The 19,049-nt window shown below is 35.0% G+C and overlaps 2 protein-coding genes across 10 annotated transcripts; both read right to left on the bottom strand.

Annotated features, from left to right (window-relative positions):
- Positions 1–1,806: 1,806 nt before the first annotated feature.
- On the bottom strand, positions 1,807–14,121 carry LIG6 (DNA LIGASE 6). 6 transcript variants are annotated; one of them, XM_028073034.2, is made up of 19 exons: positions 11,557–14,115; positions 11,304–11,421; positions 11,096–11,177; positions 10,117–10,210; positions 9,907–10,003; positions 9,602–9,704; positions 9,361–9,489; positions 7,329–7,376; positions 6,782–6,879; positions 6,564–6,629; positions 5,693–5,852; positions 5,487–5,594; positions 4,989–5,038; positions 4,629–4,663; positions 4,462–4,523; positions 4,221–4,382; positions 4,056–4,144; positions 3,043–3,142; positions 1,807–2,456 (listed from the first exon to the last, which is right to left on the bottom strand). In XM_028073034.2, the coding sequence occupies exons 1-19, from the start codon at positions 13,847–13,849 to the stop codon at positions 2,151–2,153; spliced, it is 4,200 nt and encodes a 1,399-aa protein (XP_027928835.1). In that variant the 5' UTR covers positions 13,850–14,115; the 3' UTR covers positions 1,807–2,150. The 6 variants fall into 6 exon arrangements, 2 of the variants coding, with proteins under 2 accessions (XP_027928835.1, XP_027928834.1); XM_028073033.2 differs by having other exon boundaries at positions 10,108–10,210; positions 11,557–14,114; XR_003604784.2 differs by lacking the exons at positions 1,807–2,456; positions 3,043–3,142 and having other exon boundaries at positions 4,053–4,144; positions 4,221–4,372; positions 10,108–10,210; positions 11,557–14,120.
- Positions 14,122–14,581: 460 nt separating this feature from the next.
- Positions 14,582–18,075, bottom strand: LOC114183756 (stress response protein). 4 transcript variants are annotated; one of them, XM_028070884.2, is made up of 7 exons: positions 17,977–18,075; positions 17,654–17,845; positions 17,367–17,417; positions 16,451–16,686; positions 15,250–15,363; positions 15,079–15,138; positions 14,582–15,004 (listed from the first exon to the last, which is right to left on the bottom strand). In XM_028070884.2, exons 2-7 carry the CDS (start codon positions 17,832–17,834, stop codon positions 14,924–14,926), a joined length of 723 nt encoding a protein of 240 aa, XP_027926685.1. In that variant the 5' UTR covers positions 17,835–17,845; positions 17,977–18,075; the 3' UTR covers positions 14,582–14,923. The 4 variants fall into 4 exon arrangements, with proteins under 4 accessions (XP_027926685.1, XP_085529718.1, XP_027926686.1 ...); XM_085673592.1 differs by having other exon boundaries at positions 17,681–17,845; XM_028070885.2 differs by having other exon boundaries at positions 17,971–18,061.
- Between the last annotated feature and the right edge of the window lie 974 nt (positions 18,076–19,049).

Here is a 19,049-nt window from a genome sequence, read left to right as displayed (position 1 = left end):
GCAATCTTCTTCTTCCTGCAATCCCATTATATAGGTATGTTACGGTCTCAATCTTCTTCCTTCTTCCTTTACCTCTGGTTGTAATCGTTGGAGGCAACCGTGTTGTATCACTTCGTGCATTATTGGTGGTTCAACGAGAAACGAATTAACCCCGATTTGTAGTTGCAGAGAGATGGCTGCTTTGAGGATGACAAGAACTCAAGAAAGACGAAGATAAAGAAATTTCCCTAATTGCAAAGTTTCCCCTCAATTAAAAAATTAACGTTAATTAGCCACCTGTACAGTACACGTAACACACCCTAATACAAACCGTGCCACCTGTACACGGCGTTACAAAAAAAGGACCAGATAAAACACGAATTGCGAAAATGAGGACCATTCTAAACATTCAGTAAAAATGAGGACCATTTAAACATTCTGTGAAAATGAAGACAAACACTACGAAAATGAGGACAAAAAAGGTATTTAAGCCTTTAATTTATTTGTTTATCAAGTTATGTAAGTTAATATTTTAATTTTCAACCAGTATCTTTGTAATAATGTTTAATAAAATAGATGAAGACTTTAACTGTAATGCTATAAATAATTTATAAAATAATAAGTCAAATCAATTCACTTTGATTGCATTATAATAAATATATAGAATGATTTGAAATTACAAAATATTATCAAGTGAGTCAACCTACTAACCTATTAAACCATGATGGATTAAACTAGAATACAAAATTTTTAACTCACTATAAAATAAAATGGATTGAACTAATTCACTTTTAACTCACCCGATAATAAATCAATCATTATAAACCGAGATGACTCCGTTTTGAAACTCTTACTCAAAATATGTCACATGAGAAAAATAGATAGGTTAAGCATTATAGAAACTTAATTTGAGTTATAAGTCTATTTTTTTTAAAAGTTAGCAAACACACATGCAAAAAATGAATGTTACTCATAAAGGTACTTAAGTTTTCTAAATTTTGAAGAATAAATAATCAATTTATCAAATATTAATGAAATGTTGGATCTAAAAACTAGTTAGTTTTTTTTATAAATGAGATAAGCCTAGCATTGATATATTAAATTTATGGTTTATTACTAAAATATTTTTACATTTTAAAAACACCTTTCCATGTTAAATTTATGGTTTATTACTAAAATATTTTTACATTTTAAAAACACATTTCCGTATTAATCTTTAGATATAAAGATTAGTTTGAAATTTAAAAGATTTGTATCACTGCTTTGAGTGTTAGTCTCCTAGTACAATATTTGATGGTGCTTTTTTTTTTGTGTGGTGAAATTTTGGCCATAATAGATTCAAATAAGCTCCTTAAAATAATTCAAACGAAAACAGGCTCTTTATAATGCCAAATTTCCAATGTTTTTCTTGGGGGAAAAGCGAAGAACTGATGCACTTGTGCTTTAACCTTCTTATACTTCAAAGCTTCAACCTTGTAATTCTAAACTTCAAGAACCATTCTATAAACACCTTCGGCTGATGGTTTAATATTTTTATTCCTCATGGGAATTTCCTCATTGGTATCTCGGACAAGAAAGCCTCAAAGTAAAAGGAGAAAGTGAAAGATTATGCATACCTCAATCAAGAAATTTGATAGGTTTACTTCAAGTATAACTACTCTTGTTCCTTCGGAGGAATAGTGGCATTCACAAGAATATAATCTATTTCTCTCTTCTTTTTCATGTGGACCAACCAAACAAATAACAGTAAAGTCAAACAAGGTTGTGACAAACAAGTGATTAATGCCATGATATACAGCTACAATCCGGAATCCGGAATGAATGAGATGTCCAAAAGTTTTATGAGGGTACTTAAAGAAAATGCGTAAGATTCAACCAACTAGTTATCCGTATATTGGTTTCACCCCACATTTAATGTTGTAGACTGTTTGTTGAATATGAAAGTATCTCAAACCTGTACAAAGTTTTATGATGAGGACTGTATCCATTGGTCAAATAGAAAGAAGCTAGCACAAAATAAGTGGGATATGGTAACTTCTTAGTGGCCTACAAAGAGTCCTACAAGCCAAGGGATCTGCCGTTAAAATTTCTACTATGTACATGCAAAATGTTAAACCCTTCAATAAGCTGACACCTACATGATTTACACAAAAACTGGTTATATACATTCACTATTTAGCCGTGACATCCATCTTCCGAGTCTGAGAATGAAACATTTCAACTATATCGGAAGCTGTGCTACATTCTTCTGGGTTTCTGTCTGAGACACAGCAAATAAATCTTGGAAATCTGATTGAAATGCCCCGAGATGGATGAACTAAACCAATTGCAGCATGATGAACTGGGGATACTGTAAAGTCTGCTCCTTTTATTTCCCAAACGACTTCTGGACAAAACCAAATGTCTGGTGCCTCTCCTGTTTGATAATATGGCGGTTTTTTGGACAAGACTCTGTCCCCAGAGAAAAATTCTTTCATCTGTAGTGGAATGTAATTTCGAGTCAGTGATGATAAAAAATGTTGCCACCAATACAACAACTTCAAAAAGAAAAAGAAAGCAATAAGTCCTTTGTGCACCTCCATTTACGCAATGTTAAATAACTGGACTAGTTAATACGAACAAAGTACTCAAGATTGCTCTCAAAATGCAAATTGTACGTGCATGGACACTACAATACATTATTATTCTGCTAATACAAAGGATTCATTTGATTTTAATATTCTGATTGTAGCAAGACAAAATTGTCTACCCCACCCTTAAAAAATTGTTTCGCTGTCCTTCAAGGTTTAAACTGTTTTTAAGTGTCCTCGAATATCATTTACCAGAATATGAATGGCCAATGCAGAAGTCGGCATAGAAGGGTTAACAATCAACTATTATGAACTTCAACTATGTAAGAAAAAGAAACCATAGATCCGACATAGATGTTTAAGAGTTCGTATTTCAAGCACAGGGTTAGGAAAAAAATAATTCGGATCACATCCTCAACTTAAGATGAGGGAGTACATGGTACTTCGAGTTAGTTCGCATGGCACAGAATACTTTGAAGTCAACAATTTATACCTCTATATAAAATGAATCTGAAAAACCAGACATCACACGACATACGCTTTGATACTCCTCTGTTTCAGGATTGAAACACGCCACAAGAAATGGACTATACCTGCAACAGTAAAAGATCCAGAGATAAACAGCAGTAAAGTAAATCGATTTCGTACAACAAATAGAATCATTGTGTTGGTGCAGAAAATGCATACACTTTTCTGCCACTTCATTTTCCATTTGTTGTTTTAACAAAGTTCTTAAGTAATCATGCATGGCATATCAACCAGTGAGAAAAATAATAAAACTTCATGATTTTACTATATATTATACACACAAATTTCTATCACAATTACAAAGGCTGGCCTATTGCTCGACATAATCATGTTCATTCTTTACCAATCACATGGATCATAATATTTAAAACACCTTTTTCAAACCAAAGTGCCACTCAGACTTTTTGTGATTTATACTTACTCTAATGCATCAGTTATTGATTATACTCCATATTTTATAATTGTTAGATATGACTATTGCTTTATTGGTTGCACCTAACATAGATATTTCACCCAAAAATTTCATACTAAAACAAACTATTGCCATTTTTTGATTTGTTCCAAGCATCTGAGAATGAAACGACATGCACTATGCGCTGAGAAGTTTAGGCCTACACACATGTACGGTTAAAGCAAAATTCACTAGGCCTACACAAACAGTTGCTTCTCAGTATAAAAAACCCTAACCCAATTATATGTTCACTGCTCAAAATGTTTTACCCTAACTACTGAATGTAAGGGTTTCTAATAACCTAGCCCCTTGCTCCCACAACCTAACCTCAAGTAAAACTTGGTTGTCCAGTCACAAATTTGGATTTTCTGCTGAATATTTTTGTCTTGTTTTCTGTTGCGCTTTTAAAATATACTTATGCACACTAATTTTTTAAAAATGAGATAAAATAATTTCAAGTTAATACAAGTTTCATTGCAGCATCTTAAAATGATTTTAAGAGAAAAAAGTACGATGATTAAAATTACCATCCAGCTTTCCTTCCATTTCCGTGCCAAGCACCAATCGGTACTAAATCAAGAGTATCATTTAATCCTTCCACATAATCTCGCTTGACCTACAAAATGAATGATCAGAATATGATACAGATTTAATACCTAAAATGTCCATAGTACTGCAGGACAAATACTAACTTTTAACCATTTGTCTGAACGCTTTGATGGAAAATAGCCAGCCTCAACATCCAATGTTTTCACCATAATTCCTTCGCAAGAAGACTGGATTGCCTCTTCCAGGAAAGCATTTACCTTGGTTAATGTGGCTTCACAAGCTAAGCAAGCATCATCTGCTTCAATCTACATTTAAGTACTCATATATATGCCTTTTATAAATAGATTTCAGTAGAAAATAGTAATAATAATCTGAAGCACTTACAGTAATTTCCTTTGCATATTCAAAATACCCAGGTTTCTCATAATAGAATAAATCCTTCAGATCTGTATAATTTCCAAGATAAACAAAAGGATTAATATGAAAGTGTAATTACAAGTTACAATTTGCCTCAGAAAATGCAGAAGATTTACAGATGATTAGATGCATACACTTTCGTCTATGGCGCAGAGGAAAACCCAATAACCTGCAATTTGTAGGATAAATCAACTGATTAAGGACAATTTGTCTCATTATATAGCAAATCAAAACTGCCCAGACAGACATACTTTGCATCTAATTTGAGATTCACATGTTTGATCATCATTGATTAACTGCACAATTGTCCATCCTACATCAGATAGCATTGTTCGCACCATCTTATAAACAACCCACACTATACTCCCCCATAATCAATATACTATCAAGTCTTATCCAGTAGTTAGGGTAAAACATCTTTAATACAGAAGACTCCCCATTTTCTAAGCTCATCACCAAATATATTATATTAAGCTTGAGTAAAAGATAATTACTGCTCTCCATTTGCGAACATGATATCAAAAACAAAGATGCATATATCCACCTGCACGAACCAAGAGAAGATATCAGAATTAAACTGCAAATAGAGTTGAAGAAGAGAACTAGAGAAGTACAAAGACAAGAAATACTACTGCAAGAACTAGAGCAAAACCAAACCACGTCAAATTCAAAGGAACCAAAGCAAAGCAAAATTACCTGACTAGAAAAATCGAAAGAAAAAGAAGAAAAGAGCATAATATCAACACAATTAAACAAATGTTTTAATACTTCATCCTACTAAACCCTTCTAAAAGTTACCGAGTCAGGTAACTTTCCTAAGATTGTTAAATAATTGGTTTGTATCTAAGTTAACTACAACCTGAAATTAAATAACTATGCTGTCCATAGAACAAACCAGTATCAACTAAGGTCAAGTCTTTTATTTTGAACTGTAGTACTGAATAGAATTAATAAAAATAAAGTGTTTTATAGGCCAAATGCAAATGTCCAACCTTGATGCTCTCTGCAGTAACTAATGCATCTTTTCCACCTCTCCCACGTGATGATAGCTCCTGGAAAGACATAATCCTGCATCCATTTTTCCTGTCAATACCAACAACCTGAAAGGTACAGGAACCATAAAATTATGAGTGAATACTAGGAGCTAAGTTAATAAGAACAAATATAAAGAATATCACGACAAGAATCTTTTTTGTACTTCCGCATCCATTACGAAAGTTGATGCAACAGGCTTGCTGGATTCCTTGATTATGTCAATCAGATCAGGAAATCTTGAAGTTGTTTCATCCCCATTTCTTGAAAAAACACAAATTGATCCATCAACTAATTTGTGAATTTGAGCCCGCTGACCATCATACCTGGGATTCAATTAAACTCAATTTAACAAGTGATGTGAAATAAAAAGGAAATTCATCTTGAACAAGAGACAAGTAATGCCGAAGTGGATGTTTACCCTGAATAATATCACCATTTTGAAAGGTATTAATAAACACGCAAGATCACTATCTATCCAACAAATTTTTCAAGTTTCACATAAAACTGATTATACATGAAGCAATCTGACATTTTTGCACCTACTACTACCTCTCTTTTGTACAATAGTGCAAGTAATCTCTGCGCTACTACAGATATTTTAGAAAACTTTTGTAAAAGATAGAAATCAGATTAGAATTTCAAATTTTGAAACTTAGAATATTAAAAATTTCAAATGTTCAATTTTGATACTAAAAGATGTTTTCTTTTTCTTTTTAATAGTCAACTTGGAAAAAACTTTAGAATTAACAGTCAAGGAAACTTAACAGCACATTGTCCCATAAGTTTTATAGCATTGACATACAAATTTGACAAATGAAGTGATGTAGAATTGCGGATAAAATTACTATTTTAATATGCACATGCTCTAACAAGCAACCTGTTGTGATTGAAACTTCATATGACCCAGCTAATATATCCCACCAAAATATTAAATGACAACTTGCTTCTTCATGTTCATCGTTGAATGCAATGAGATGTCAAAAGAGAAGTGAACATAAAAGGAAACAACTAACTAATTAAGGAATAGGGCATACTTATATTCACATGTAAATGCTTTATTTTCAAATAGCTTCAGTGCTTGAGGAATACCATTGGTGATCCTATGAAGAAATGGAAAATAAAAGAATCAATTGGGAGTTAATAAAATCCGTGAGGACTTGTGAAGACTACTGAAGTTGAGAAAAGGTTCTAGAAACTTGAAATCAAATCATCAAGGTTTCAGGAAAGGGCCAATATATGGAATAGTGTATACTTTGCTAGCATAGGCTTAATAGGGATGCCTGGAACCATCGATAAACTTGAAACCAAAAAATCAATGCCTTTGTTCATGAGAGATGGAACTATTAGATCCTGCATAAGTAGATGACAACGAAATTTTTTAACATCATGAGACTGCTTTAATGCTTAGAGTCAAAACTAAGCAGATTATCCTTCATGAATCAACCTTAAAACAAACAAATATGAATTACAGACAATCAAGAAAAAATCAGAACAACTTCGAAAAAGTTATTGGAACCTAAAGACAAAGTCCTGATAAAATTGTATATCAAGCATTATCAGTATTTGATCATATTAATCAATGCAGTAGATACAAATTTATAAAGCCTATACTTTCTCACTTTCAACAACAGCTGCTCAGAAACACGAAAATATTTAGTGCCAAGCTTCCTATCTCCTACCATATGAGAGTAGAGTACTATAGAGTCTTAACAGCAGCCTAATGAATGCAATAATGCTGTGGTCTCAATCAGAAAATCTACCTCAACGCAAGACTCACAATTCAAATATATAATACTTACCAGATTTGGCAGTATGTTATATGCTTCAACAACTTCCATAGAAAGAACCTGGGGAGTGAGGAAAACTACTTAGTGACAGATATAAATTGTCACTTCTACTATTAGACTGTAACAAAACAAGCCCCATGAACCTTATTGACCTGTAACAAATTGTTAGTGTTAAATCCAATTAAGAATTGCAGCCCAAATAAATACACAACCTTGCATGTATCATCATCTTTTCACACAGTTTCACAAAACTTGTTATGGAAAATAGTTATTCTCAGTAAGTTAGTTTTTTCTAACTCAATCATACAAAGCCAGCTAGTAGGTCAGGTTTACATTCTACTTATATATTATGATTTAGCCATATTCCCTTTTAATATGGGATCTTCAACACACCAATTCACGCTGAGAAATGAACATCTCAAACGTAGAATTAGATATTTGTGGATAGTCTGACAGCAACTCCACAATGGATGATACAATAGGTCCAATAAATCTCATAGGATAAGCTTGAAATAGCTCTGATACCATCTTATTAAGTGTGTTCATGTCTAACTCAACCACAAAATCCAGTTTGCAAAGTGAAGTTTGCACCACCTTATATATTATGATTTGATCATATTCTTAGTCGATATAAGACCTCCAACCGTTATAACTTATATGTGACAGATTTTAAAAAAACATTAAAGGGGCAAAAGATTGAAGGGTAAGACTTCCAAGTTTGAGCCAAGAGAAATGATAGATAAAAGAAAAGGAATCATGAATGCTAGAATTGAAAGCAAGCCTATAATTACTAAATCATTAAAGTTACATTGAAATTTGAAAATTACTATACTACCATTTTTGCATAATTTACAAGCTAATTACATGACACATAGACCTCTTGGCTCTCACAAATCTAGGTTCACTATGATTTGATGAAAACCACTACAAGTTTTACAGGATTTAGCTGGAATGTAAAAGACAAAGGTCTTGTGAAGATGCACTATTTATGCTTTTACTTTGTCAGAGCATAATGCTCGAACATTTAAGAAGTTTCTGTTCTCCAATTTCCCATCAGACTGAAATGCTGGGGTTGAAATTTAGTGTCTAAGAATGTCATTTTGTCTAACGGTTCCAGCATTTACCTTCGAAATAACATTCTCTTCAGCTTCAGCTACTTCAGAACAAGTAAAGAACAAAATAGAAAGAATGTGAGGCATTGGCAAGCTTTACACAACTGATATACTTTCAGTTTGTTCATTGGGTATTTTCTTTTCTCTTCCCTATGGAGAATGTATCCTAGTGCAGCAGTAAAGTTGCACCTTGATGACCAATTGATCATGATTCAAATATGAAAAACCCTCTATGCATATATAAGGATAAGAGTATGTATGGTGACCCTCCCTAATATCATTACTTAGTGAGTAGCCTGCACGTTAGTTAATTTTCTGTGAAGGATATGCTATCCTCGGCCACTGCACTTTTTTCTCTCCCTCTTATCCGAGAATATTTTTTCTATTGTATTAATACTGAGTAATGTAAATGAAATTTTTGGTTGTTCCTTTGCTAGACATTCAGGGGTTTAAAGCAACAATCATATTGATGATGTCTGTTGAATTTGGAAGGAGGGCGTTTAGAAAGATAGGGAACCTAATCTGATAGAAGGGAAAGCTTTTATTCTTGTAGAATGTAATGTATAGATCTTGCATATAGTCCATGTACATAGACTCTTCAGGAATTACTGGAGATTATTCCCTAGGATTATAACACGTGAGGCAAGGTAACTTAGCATTGGATGGTTGAACTACTTCTAACAAGTCCTTGTATTATATGTTACTCATGTTTTTTACTGAATGTATTTTTGGATAAGGTTATCTTGTATACTAACATAATCTTATCTCCTATTATCGTATTAAACGGAAGTTCCTCTACATATAAAATGGCTGATGAAAACTAATTATTATGAAAAGATAATATCAACCATTAAAAAGCAAATAGGGAAACAAAATAGCACATAAATACATTAACTTGGACATAGGTAAAAGAAGATGACTGCAGAATGCACCTGAAGTTTCTCCTTCAAATTTTCTGCAGTTCCTCCTTGGTGAAAAGTAGGGCTAGAATTCATAGCAACAGCATGAGCCAATGCAGGCAAAACAGTTCTAAGCATGGCCCCTATCCTTAAGTTCCTGACCTACACATGAAGCAGAGTTCAAACTTGGACTGAAGCAAACACGGATACAGAATAGGGTAAGCTTCCCTCCCACCAAACTTCTATTCAGCAAAAAAAAAATTAAGATATTTACCAAGGTTCGAACAAGAAACTTCATCTCCTTCTCTCGGCAGGAGTGCATGAGATGAACAATGATTCCTTTCTTGCGAGATATACTTCCACTGCCTGTTTGTACACTGTTGAACACTACATGAGATAATGTAGAGCAGAACTAAAAGTTTACCTAACTAAAGAGCACTACAAACATTTGAAATTACATATGACCCTAAGCCTAGCACCGACTTTAACTAAACATTTGAAGAACAGACAATTGGAAGGTATAATATCCGTTGTGTGATCTTAGCTCACCATACGAAACAGAAAGGCTGTTGTTAATACCTTATCTTTTGTAGTGCAGAGAAAACATCCTTAATTAGAAGTGGTGTTGGTGGTGCAAGAAATCTCTGTGTTTGACGACATTCTTGAGCAACATCACCTTTAAGTTTAACCATTGCAGGTTATTTCAGTTATTCAAAATCCTCATAGATGGAACAGGTTTAGTAGTAAACATTAAAAAAACTATGAAAACAATTATCCAACCGAGATCACCAAATTTGTTATACATCTCCCGTATTTTCAAACGACTTGTTCCACATGCCTCTTCAATTGCTGCAGTGACTAAACTTCCACCAATATTTAGTTCCTGACATTAATTGTAAGGAACTTTGTTAGTGCATAATAACACTCTTATTGCAATACTCTACACTTTTATTCTCATTCAAACTTAAACAAGTAATGTTGTTTGCAGATAGGTATTTTTATTGTATGAATAAAGTGATCTTTAAATTGGCTGATAGATATTAGTGGTCAATTTTAATCAAGAACTTAGAGATACTATTCGCTTCAAGGGGGGAAGAAAACCCATGCAGAGTGACATAGTGGACCCCGCTTCCTTCATGCTCACATGTTATTTATAACTATATATAAAGGGGATATGAGTCTTTGGTGTATACATTTTTGTGTTCCATTTTGCCCCCATACCCTCCTCCATAGTTCTCTATTTATTCTTATAACTACATCTTCAAGCCACACATATCTTTGTATCAGCAAACAACCGATTTATGTTATTGAATTAATTAATCTTAAAAATAAATAAATAGAGGCCCGTAGTGCCTCTTTTCCCCTCTTTTATCATAAAACAATAAATAAATAACTAGGGTGTTGAAATCATGGTTACACTCCTTGTTATCCAAAAAAAAGTTGAAGAAAAAGGAATAGAAATTCAAAGAAAAACTAGATACAAAATGGCTAGTTTTGATACAAACAGTCGCCTTCAAGCAACAATAAAGGACAAAAATGCCATATATAACAAAGTGTCAATGTGTTCACCAAGGAATTAGGTCCTAATCTTAAAAAATTTATACAGCACATATAAAAGAGCAAAGGAAAGGATAAATGTTTTACTTTGATTTATTCATTTATTTTTCAAATTACCCAACTGCCGTTTCATTCTCATCAATGAACTGCCTTTTCATTCTCATCAATGATAAAGATTATAAGCCCAAATTGTCAAGACCAGGAAACCTACCTTATTTTCATGGTCTGCAGCAATTTTGTTTGTGCATAGATACACAGCGGGAAGCACATCTGCTGGAGATAAAGCCAACAAACTGTGATAGAAACATCGCATGCAAACAATGTTCTTTAATTAGCCAATTAGGGGAAAAACTATTTCATTATTCCATAAAAAGGAGAGTGGCAATGGATACAAAGAGTGTGACGAGTAACAAGTGAACCTTCTAAACATATTGCATAACAGTGAAGTAGCTTTAATCTTTCCTCTCTCACCCTCTAGCAGGTTGAAGGTTCGTGCAATATGTAAATATGGTGCTGGCTGTCCATCTCTCCAACATGCTGCTCATTTATGTCCATTGTATACATAGGTTACAAGACAGAACATGAATATACAAAGTAAAAAATAAAAGTAAAAGCATGGGGCTGAAAATCTTCTAAACCAGTATATCCAGGGGAATAAAAACTAAAACAAACCATGTTCTATAGGGTTGTATTTCTCTGGTGGTAGAGATAGTTGAGTAGCATCTACATTATCTTTTAACACTTTCTGCCCAGAAATATCAGGCATAATTCTTATTTCCTCTGATGCATGTTTCTTTACTAATGGTTTATCAATTTTGCTCTCCTTTTGAACTGATAATTCATTTTCGGTAAGATTTCCAGAATTACAGTAATATATATCAAGTGCTTTATTGACATCTCCTTTTGTCTTCTTAATTATAGTCATGGCATGGTTCTTTAATGACTCATTCCCATTTATTATCTGCAAAAATTGATCAATTTCATCCTTGTACATTTGTCCAACATCAGTTGGTAACAAGTCTTCAACTTCAGAGCTTTGCTCAAGCTTTGGTTCAGAATTATCAGATTGAGTACCACCAGGAATCTCAGGTGTTACTTTCCTGAAGAATCTTGTAAGCGTGGACTGCTTTGAACCACTTGGCTCAGATTTTGCTTTGACTTTGCCTTTTTTGTTTGGCTTACTGTCACTACTTCTCTTCCTTTTGGCAGGAGAAATGGGACTGGGTACTTTATGCCTCAGGATAGTTGATTTAGAGTCTTGACTAGAAAAAATGTCAATATTTTTCCTAGTGCTGTTTGCATTATTAAGGCTAGGTTTTGCAAGTGAATCAGTGTCATTTAATGTGCAGCACTTGGATGTTGAAACAGGAGTTTGACAGGAAATCACTTGCTCATGAAATTCAGTTTCACGTTCATAGAAATTAGAAACAGCTTCAACGACATTGCTCCCAGATATGCTGATCATATCCAGCATCTGGTCTCGGGTGACCCATGTGGGCAAACAAAAGCTAAGTTCTCCAATTATTTTCTCTTTTTCTTCGTCGCTCAGCAAAGTAGGATCTTCAGTACAAGTATCTCCCACAAAAGAAGGCAAACCCACAGCCACATCTGGATCAATACTCTTATCACTTTTTATCTCCTCCAATGGAATGACTTTTTTGTCCATGCCTTGACCAGGTTCCAGAACATCACTAACACCCTTCTCAGCCTTGAAACCCACTTCACCAAGGCCGCCACAAAAGCCCCTTAAAAACTCATGCTTGTTAGCAGTCTCATCGACCAACCCAGCAAAATGCTTCCTAATTTTGTCAGCATGTTTACTGTCACTCTTCTCAACATCCAAACCCACAGTCGGAACAACACGCTTTGGCTTCAAAAACTTCACATACTCCCTGAGCTCGTCATAGTTCGAGTGCTCACTATAGGGCACAAGATGAATCTGAAATGCATCCTTGGACTTGACTGCAAACCTACTGCGCTTCACCTCATAGGTCCAGCCGGTAGGAACAAAGCCCACAACCCTGGAGTAGGAACCCCCTCTCTCAGCCATAACCTCCTTCATCTTAACAAAATTAGGCCTAAAGTATGGCCAAGTCTCCCCCAACACATTCCATCCAACAACATGGATATTACTCTCCAACCCATTCTCAGTAAACTCACCGCTCTCCCCATACCCAAGAACCCTCAAAACCTCCATCTTCCTAGCATCAACATGTATCTTCCTCTTAAACCTACGTGCAAGCTCAAGCAAAATCTTCTCCTTCCCAATAACATAAGTAGCAACAAGAAACAGAACTTTATCATTACTATCACCACACTCACGCTCAATCCTCTCCACAACACTGGCAACGTAATCAATGGATTCCTCTTGCGAGGGAAAAACGAACTTAGGGTTACAATATGTGGTGTCGAGAAAAACCGCATCGGCACCGACGAAGGAGGCGAGGGCGGGCTCCGAAACCATAGAGCTAGAAAAGCGGAAGTCGCCGGTGTGAACGTACCTTAGGGTGGCGGTGCCATCGGCGCTGGGGATGGCGAAGAGAAACTGTACGGCGCCGGGGCAGTGGTTGGCGTCGAGGAGGGTGACTTGGGCGCCATCAATGCGAAGCGGTTGGCGGAGGGGGAGAGGGACGACGAGGGCGGCGGGGACGTGGAGGATGTTGCGGAGGAGAGAGGCGGTGGTGGCGGAGCAGAAGATGACGCCGCGGGACCAGGAGGCGGAGAGGCCGGTGTAGTGGTCGGAGTGGAAGTGGGAGAGGAAGTAGGAGTGGGAGTAGGGGCCGGCGTGGCGGAAGGCGTCGACGAGGAAGCGTGTGTGAGGGATAAGTTTGGAGTGAGGGAGGGAGGAGGGGAGTGGGGGGAGGGAGGTGGAGGTGGAGGTGGAGGCTGGAGGAGGAAGCTCGGGTTGGAGGGTTTTGAGGGCTGTGAGGAACAGCTGGGTGGAGTCTAGGGTTTCAGAATCCATGAAAGTTGGAAGAGTAATCAATCACATTGGGAGAAAAAATGGGAATGGAAGAAGAAAGAGGATCCTCGGGTCTGGAATCTGAAATGGAATGGTATTTTCTTTCAAAACTAGTTTCAGGTGCTTATGAGATACAGTGACTGTGTCTGGCGCCAAAACTAACATGCAAGTTATGAGGACGTCCACATTTTGTTGCTTTCAGGTTCATAGTCTAATTTTTAGGTTCGGAGGCGAAAATTTTCCAGTTTCAGGCATAATTTTATTTTTGACATGAAAGGATGCTTGGAGATTCACTTATAAGAGGGAACTATATTAGTGGCATGTAATAGAATAATCTAATTGAGAATTTTTTTTTTTATTTTTTATAGCTAGTTTAAATGTAATCCATTGATATAGTGACCGATTTCACAACATATTCACTTTATTAAAAAACTTAGAATGTTATGATTTATTGAACCGTTAACAAGAGACTTAAGATTATGATTAACTTAAATTATCTCACAATTTATCATGTGGATGGATTCATACATTTTATCAAGTAACAGCTATAGCTTTCCAGACTTATTTTTCTTTATAAATTTGTTCCTACCGGGACAATCCAAAAGTTAAAGTGATCTAAGCATATAGCCTCGACGCTGGAGCTAAAGATTAAATTTTTACCCTTTGATTCTTCAGAGGCATGGCATCACAGTTAGTCTTTAATGTACACACAATTAAATCTTTTCTGAAAGAAAATAAACACAGCCAAATTTAACCTTATATAATCTGAATAATCTTTACTGGCAAGTCTTTACAAAGAAATTTCGAAAATATTGGTATGCTACGGGAAAAGCAAAAAAATTAAATATTTTCAGACTCTGTAGGAAACAGACGGCAAAAAATTAAATACTTTCAGACACTGTAGGAAGGGCAACAAAGCAAAAATTAAAAGAAAAAAGGAAAATATTAAACAAAACGGGTAGGGGGCTCAAGAAGCACCCTCGGTAGAGTACATATATCGGATTACGCAGACTTTGCACTCGCAGGCAGTTGTCAGTGGTGGCAAAATTTACTCTACAAAATGCTGACTACTACAGATTAGACTTGTCGTTTCTTTTGCCTTCTCTTGACTGGTCCTTCCGTTGAAAGGAATTTCTTTGTCTTTGCTATGCCACTTTTCTGCCATTCAAAAACATTTCCATAAACCTTACAGTTTCAAATTTTCAAATTAAACTGTCACTGGTGTTCTTTACCTTCTTTCTGAATCTCTTTTTCTGCTGCTTCTGCGCTTCGTGATTCTTCTCAGCGTTATCCTAAAAATATCATCAATGATTAAGTTTGCCAAGCATGTTCAATTCAATAACAAGTAGTTTTTTATTTAGCTGAGTTGCAGTAAACTGCGATTGAGCTGTTGAAGAACCAACCTCGGAATCTATAGATGGTACATCTGCTATCTCTTGATTCTCAATCTCACCATCACTGTTGAGCATAACCTTCAGTCTACCCTCACTGAGTAGTTTTACAGATCGAGCATGTCTCTGCAGTAATTACAAAATCATCATTTCATCAATAAGAAGCCTTACAAAATGACAAGAAAAAGTTGCTACATGTCCTCTCGAAGTTGATCATATTGTCGAGAGTTGAATGAAATGCTAGTTTTACCCTCTGTCTGGCTCATGGCTAATCCTATCTCATAGGGTATTAAACCTGTGACTTAGGTAATGATTATCATTACAGTTAACCGGATACTGCTGTGCATCCATAAATATTTAATGAGTAGTGGCATCATGGGAAATTTCTCCACCTAGGTGGTTTAGTTTGGAATGAACTATTAATCTGAGCAAACACAAACTAAAAGCAAGTCCTCCACCAACAGGTGACATTACCACATGTATAAAGTTTGTTTTTGGTATATATTAGACCAGAGCAAAAAATTGCCGGTTTTCGGGGAAAAAAGTAATCCATCTCTCCTTGATTGAACTTATTATGGTATCGTGGCTAAGAAATAGAAGGGAAGGAGATTAGATTATTTTGTCTTTCCAGTGCTTCATTAGAATGTCATCTCTTTTTCTCCGGTGTAGAAAAACAAATATTTCAACCGATAAAAAATAAATACTCTAATAAATTACACTTGCATTCATCACATCCTTTGATGAAAATTCCCCACCTTTTTGACCCGGTTATATACTGTCTGTCACTCACTTAAAGGAGTCCCGTGATAATTTCCCTTCCCAACTAACATTTATCCTCATTGTATTATAATATTAATCTAAACTTGTTACCGTCAATATAGTTCAACATCCTTTTTATCGGATATACACTCAATGGTGAACGAGCTCTCTTTTACAAGGATTGTATAAAAAAATGTAGCAATGTAGGATCCCAAAGTGTGCCGGCTCTATCCTAGAGTATGTAATTAATTGTTGTTTCCTTTCCCAGATCAAAGCAGAGCTCCCATAACCAATTTCCAGTCAAATGTATACAATAATTTAATATATACAGCAAATGACAAAGAATAAATAGATAGAAGTTTATGAATCTTTTCTCAAAAATAAAGTACTATGAATAGTAAGTATAAGCTGTTTCTTAAGCATAATAAGCCAACAAAAGAAAAAACAATGTTACCTTTGATTGCAGATGATCCCTCAAAGTGCCTTCAGATAAACAGGTAATTCGGGGACATATCTTGCACTTAAATACTGATTTGTGTTTTAAAACGTAATCTGGCATATCTGCCTGTACGGTTTCCTTTTCAGCAATCACATTAGACTTTTCAGTGTCAGGTTTACTCAGGAACTCCTTGTTAAAAAGCATGTCTCTTTCATTTATAGCTCCACCATCATCTTCACTGAATAGCACACCTGATGTTTTACGCCAATGTTAAAACAATCATGAAAGGATTCTTTCCCAAGGAACAGAGCAATGGAAGTTACAGAAATAACCAATACAATGAATGCTATTATCCCATAAATAGACATTTACTTGACATACAAAAGTAAAATAACAAAAGAATTTTGAACAGTACAAAATCTCAACTTAAATCTCAAGTAGACAGCACAAATCAAACCCTAGTGGCAAACTAGATCTTCTGCATAAAGGTTTTTTCTTGAGTACATATCCCTTAAAAGTTGTTCATTGAATTTGATATTGTGAAAAGGAAAACAAATACAAGGTCAAAGCCTAAGATAAGATGTCAGGAGCCAATAAAAGAAATGAGAAAGAATTTTATTGAATAAGAGGAAAACATTTCCTCCCTGGATTTCCCCTTCCACAAAGAGTCAATTTACAATGTCAATAAATCTGAATCTATCTAATCCTTCCTCCCTTGTTTACATCCAACTAACACCTCTAACTAAATACCTCATTAATATTTAACTACCTTAATTAACTTCATCTTCTCCTAACATCCTAACAAATAGTTGTTACCATTATTCCGTTCATAGTATCGAAACATAAATAAGTTGAAAGAGTACATTAGCATGACTTATTTCCACTGATAGAACACAATTCTGTGTTAGAATGTGTATTCAACCAAACCTACCTGTTGAGTCGACATCAACATCATTCGCAGAACTATCCTCACTTGCATACCCTGAATATGCCAACAACAAACACAAATAATGTGTCAAGAACAGCGACTGACATTAACAAAAGACAAACACTGTTATAATAAAAACTAATACATGTCGCTCTATCAGCGAACTCTACGATTCCGTAATCAAAAAGTAACACCAGCAGCAATTCTACGTATCTCGTTGGTGTTAATACTACTAAACACATTTTACTGGTGGAAACAAAAATTAGTTAACAAAGTATCAATAAACCAACCAGAAGAAGTTGAAACGGCTTCATCACCGTTCGGTTTTGCTTCTACTGTAGCATCATCCTCTGAAGACTCTTCTTCAGTAGCTTCTGCTTCGGCTTCAAGCTCGGAGTCCGAAGAAGAAGACGACGGATCCGAGACATCTTTATCACCGTGGTCGAGCTTGAAGAACCTCCTCTTTATCATTTTTTTTTATTCTGTAAACAAAACTACTAAACCAATCAGCTCGTTCACACTGTAAACACACTTCACCGATAACAAACGCAAGCAATAGTTCATAGATGAGTGAATGACGAAGCTGCTACAGAGGGACAGAGCTTACACGTACTTGGCAGCGACGGCGAGAATGGGAAGAGACGAGAGAAACGCGTTGGCAAGTGGCGAAACGGCGAAACCAATGGCATAGGTCCGAAAGTTTGAAACCGGGTTTGAAAGGAATAATGGGCCTAGAACTTGATATCCTTTTGGGCCTTGTAGACCCATACTCATGAGATCACATCTACTTTTCGCACTTCCTCTTTCTCCTTCTGCAGCACATCTTTTTATATATTTTTTGTTGACAGTTTGGCCCCTATCGAATTTGTGAAAGTCATGACCAAGTGATTATGGCCAAATCCTTGATACTTAGTAATCTTAGGAGAATATAATCATTTTTCTACTTTTTGATTGATCAAAATTATACGAGAAATCATAATTGCCTTGATTAATGATTTCAAAATAAATAAATGAAATTAGATTTGAGTAATCTTGTTTAGTTTAAGATTAACTCTAATTTAGATTACAAATCAAACTAGATTGTTTAAGGAATAATCTAGTTTCAGAGAATTTAAATTACTATGGTTCAAATTCGTTATTCCATTTAATATTAAAAAGGTTGAATAAAAAATACATGTGATAGTTACTGCTTAGTGAAAGAATGGAGGAAAAGTATAATTAATATATTAAAGCTTTATATTTATGAAAAATATATACTTGTTAGTTGTATAAAAGTTATAAAATAATTTGGTTTTGTAATATGATTATTATGCGATTAATTGCAATCGGTGGAGTTTGGCTTTACGTGAAAACAGAAAATTAGTGTTAATGAGAGGTCAACCCAAACGATTTTTGAGTGTTTAGTGATCTGTGAAATAATAATCCGAAAGTGAGGTTTGGGATGAGCAATTAGACAAAGAATCCTAAAAATAAAGAAAAAAAACCAGGTAATTAATTTATTATTAAGATTTTGTAACATTGAATCTCTATGTTATCAATTAAAATAATGCATGAGAATATTCAGAAAACTATTTCTTAATCTGACACGTTTTTTGTTTACCAAAAGGTATTTTATGCTCATTTATTACAAATAATTTAACCACAACTTATATAAATAATAATAATAATAATTTATAATTTTAATTT

The sequence above is a fragment of the Vigna unguiculata genome, chromosome 5 (genome assembly GCF_037176805.1).
Source record: "Vigna unguiculata cultivar grain cowpea cultivar isolate G323 ecotype 2 chromosome 5, ASM3717680v1, whole genome shotgun sequence".
NCBI classification, from domain to species: Eukaryota; Viridiplantae; Streptophyta; class Magnoliopsida; order Fabales; family Fabaceae; genus Vigna; species Vigna unguiculata.
The sequence above is the reverse complement of the archived record's forward strand: the minus strand, read 5'-3'. Positions and strand labels throughout refer to the sequence as shown.

What these genes read in the sequence shown, in the direction of transcription:
- LOC114183756 (XM_028070884.2), bottom strand. Translation starts at nt 17,834, where the DNA reads ATGATAAAGAGGAGGTTCTTCAAGCTCGACCACGGTGATAAAGATGTC. An exon ending in AGCCGTTTCAACTTCTTCTG is followed by an intron (nt 17,418 to 17,653) that starts GTTGGTTTATTG and finishes TGGCATATTCAG; the next exon opens with GGTATGCAAGTGAGGATAGT. An exon ending in TGTTGATGTCGACTCAACAG is followed by an intron (nt 16,687 to 17,366) that starts GTAGGTTTGGTT and finishes GTAAAACATCAG; the next exon opens with GTGTGCTATTCAGTGAAGAT.
- LIG6 (XM_028073033.2), bottom strand. Translation starts at nt 13,849, where the DNA reads ATGGATTCTGAAACCCTAGACTCCACCCAGCTGTTCCTCACAGCCCTC. An exon ending in CTGCAGACCATGAAAATAAG is followed by an intron (nt 10,211 to 11,095) that starts GTAGGTTTCCTG and finishes AATTAATGTCAG; the next exon opens with GAACTAAATATTGGTGGAAG. An exon ending in TCTGCGCCATAGACGAAAGT is followed by an intron (nt 4,524 to 4,628) that starts GTATGCATCTAA and finishes GAAATTATACAG; the next exon opens with ATCTGAAGGATTTATTCTAT.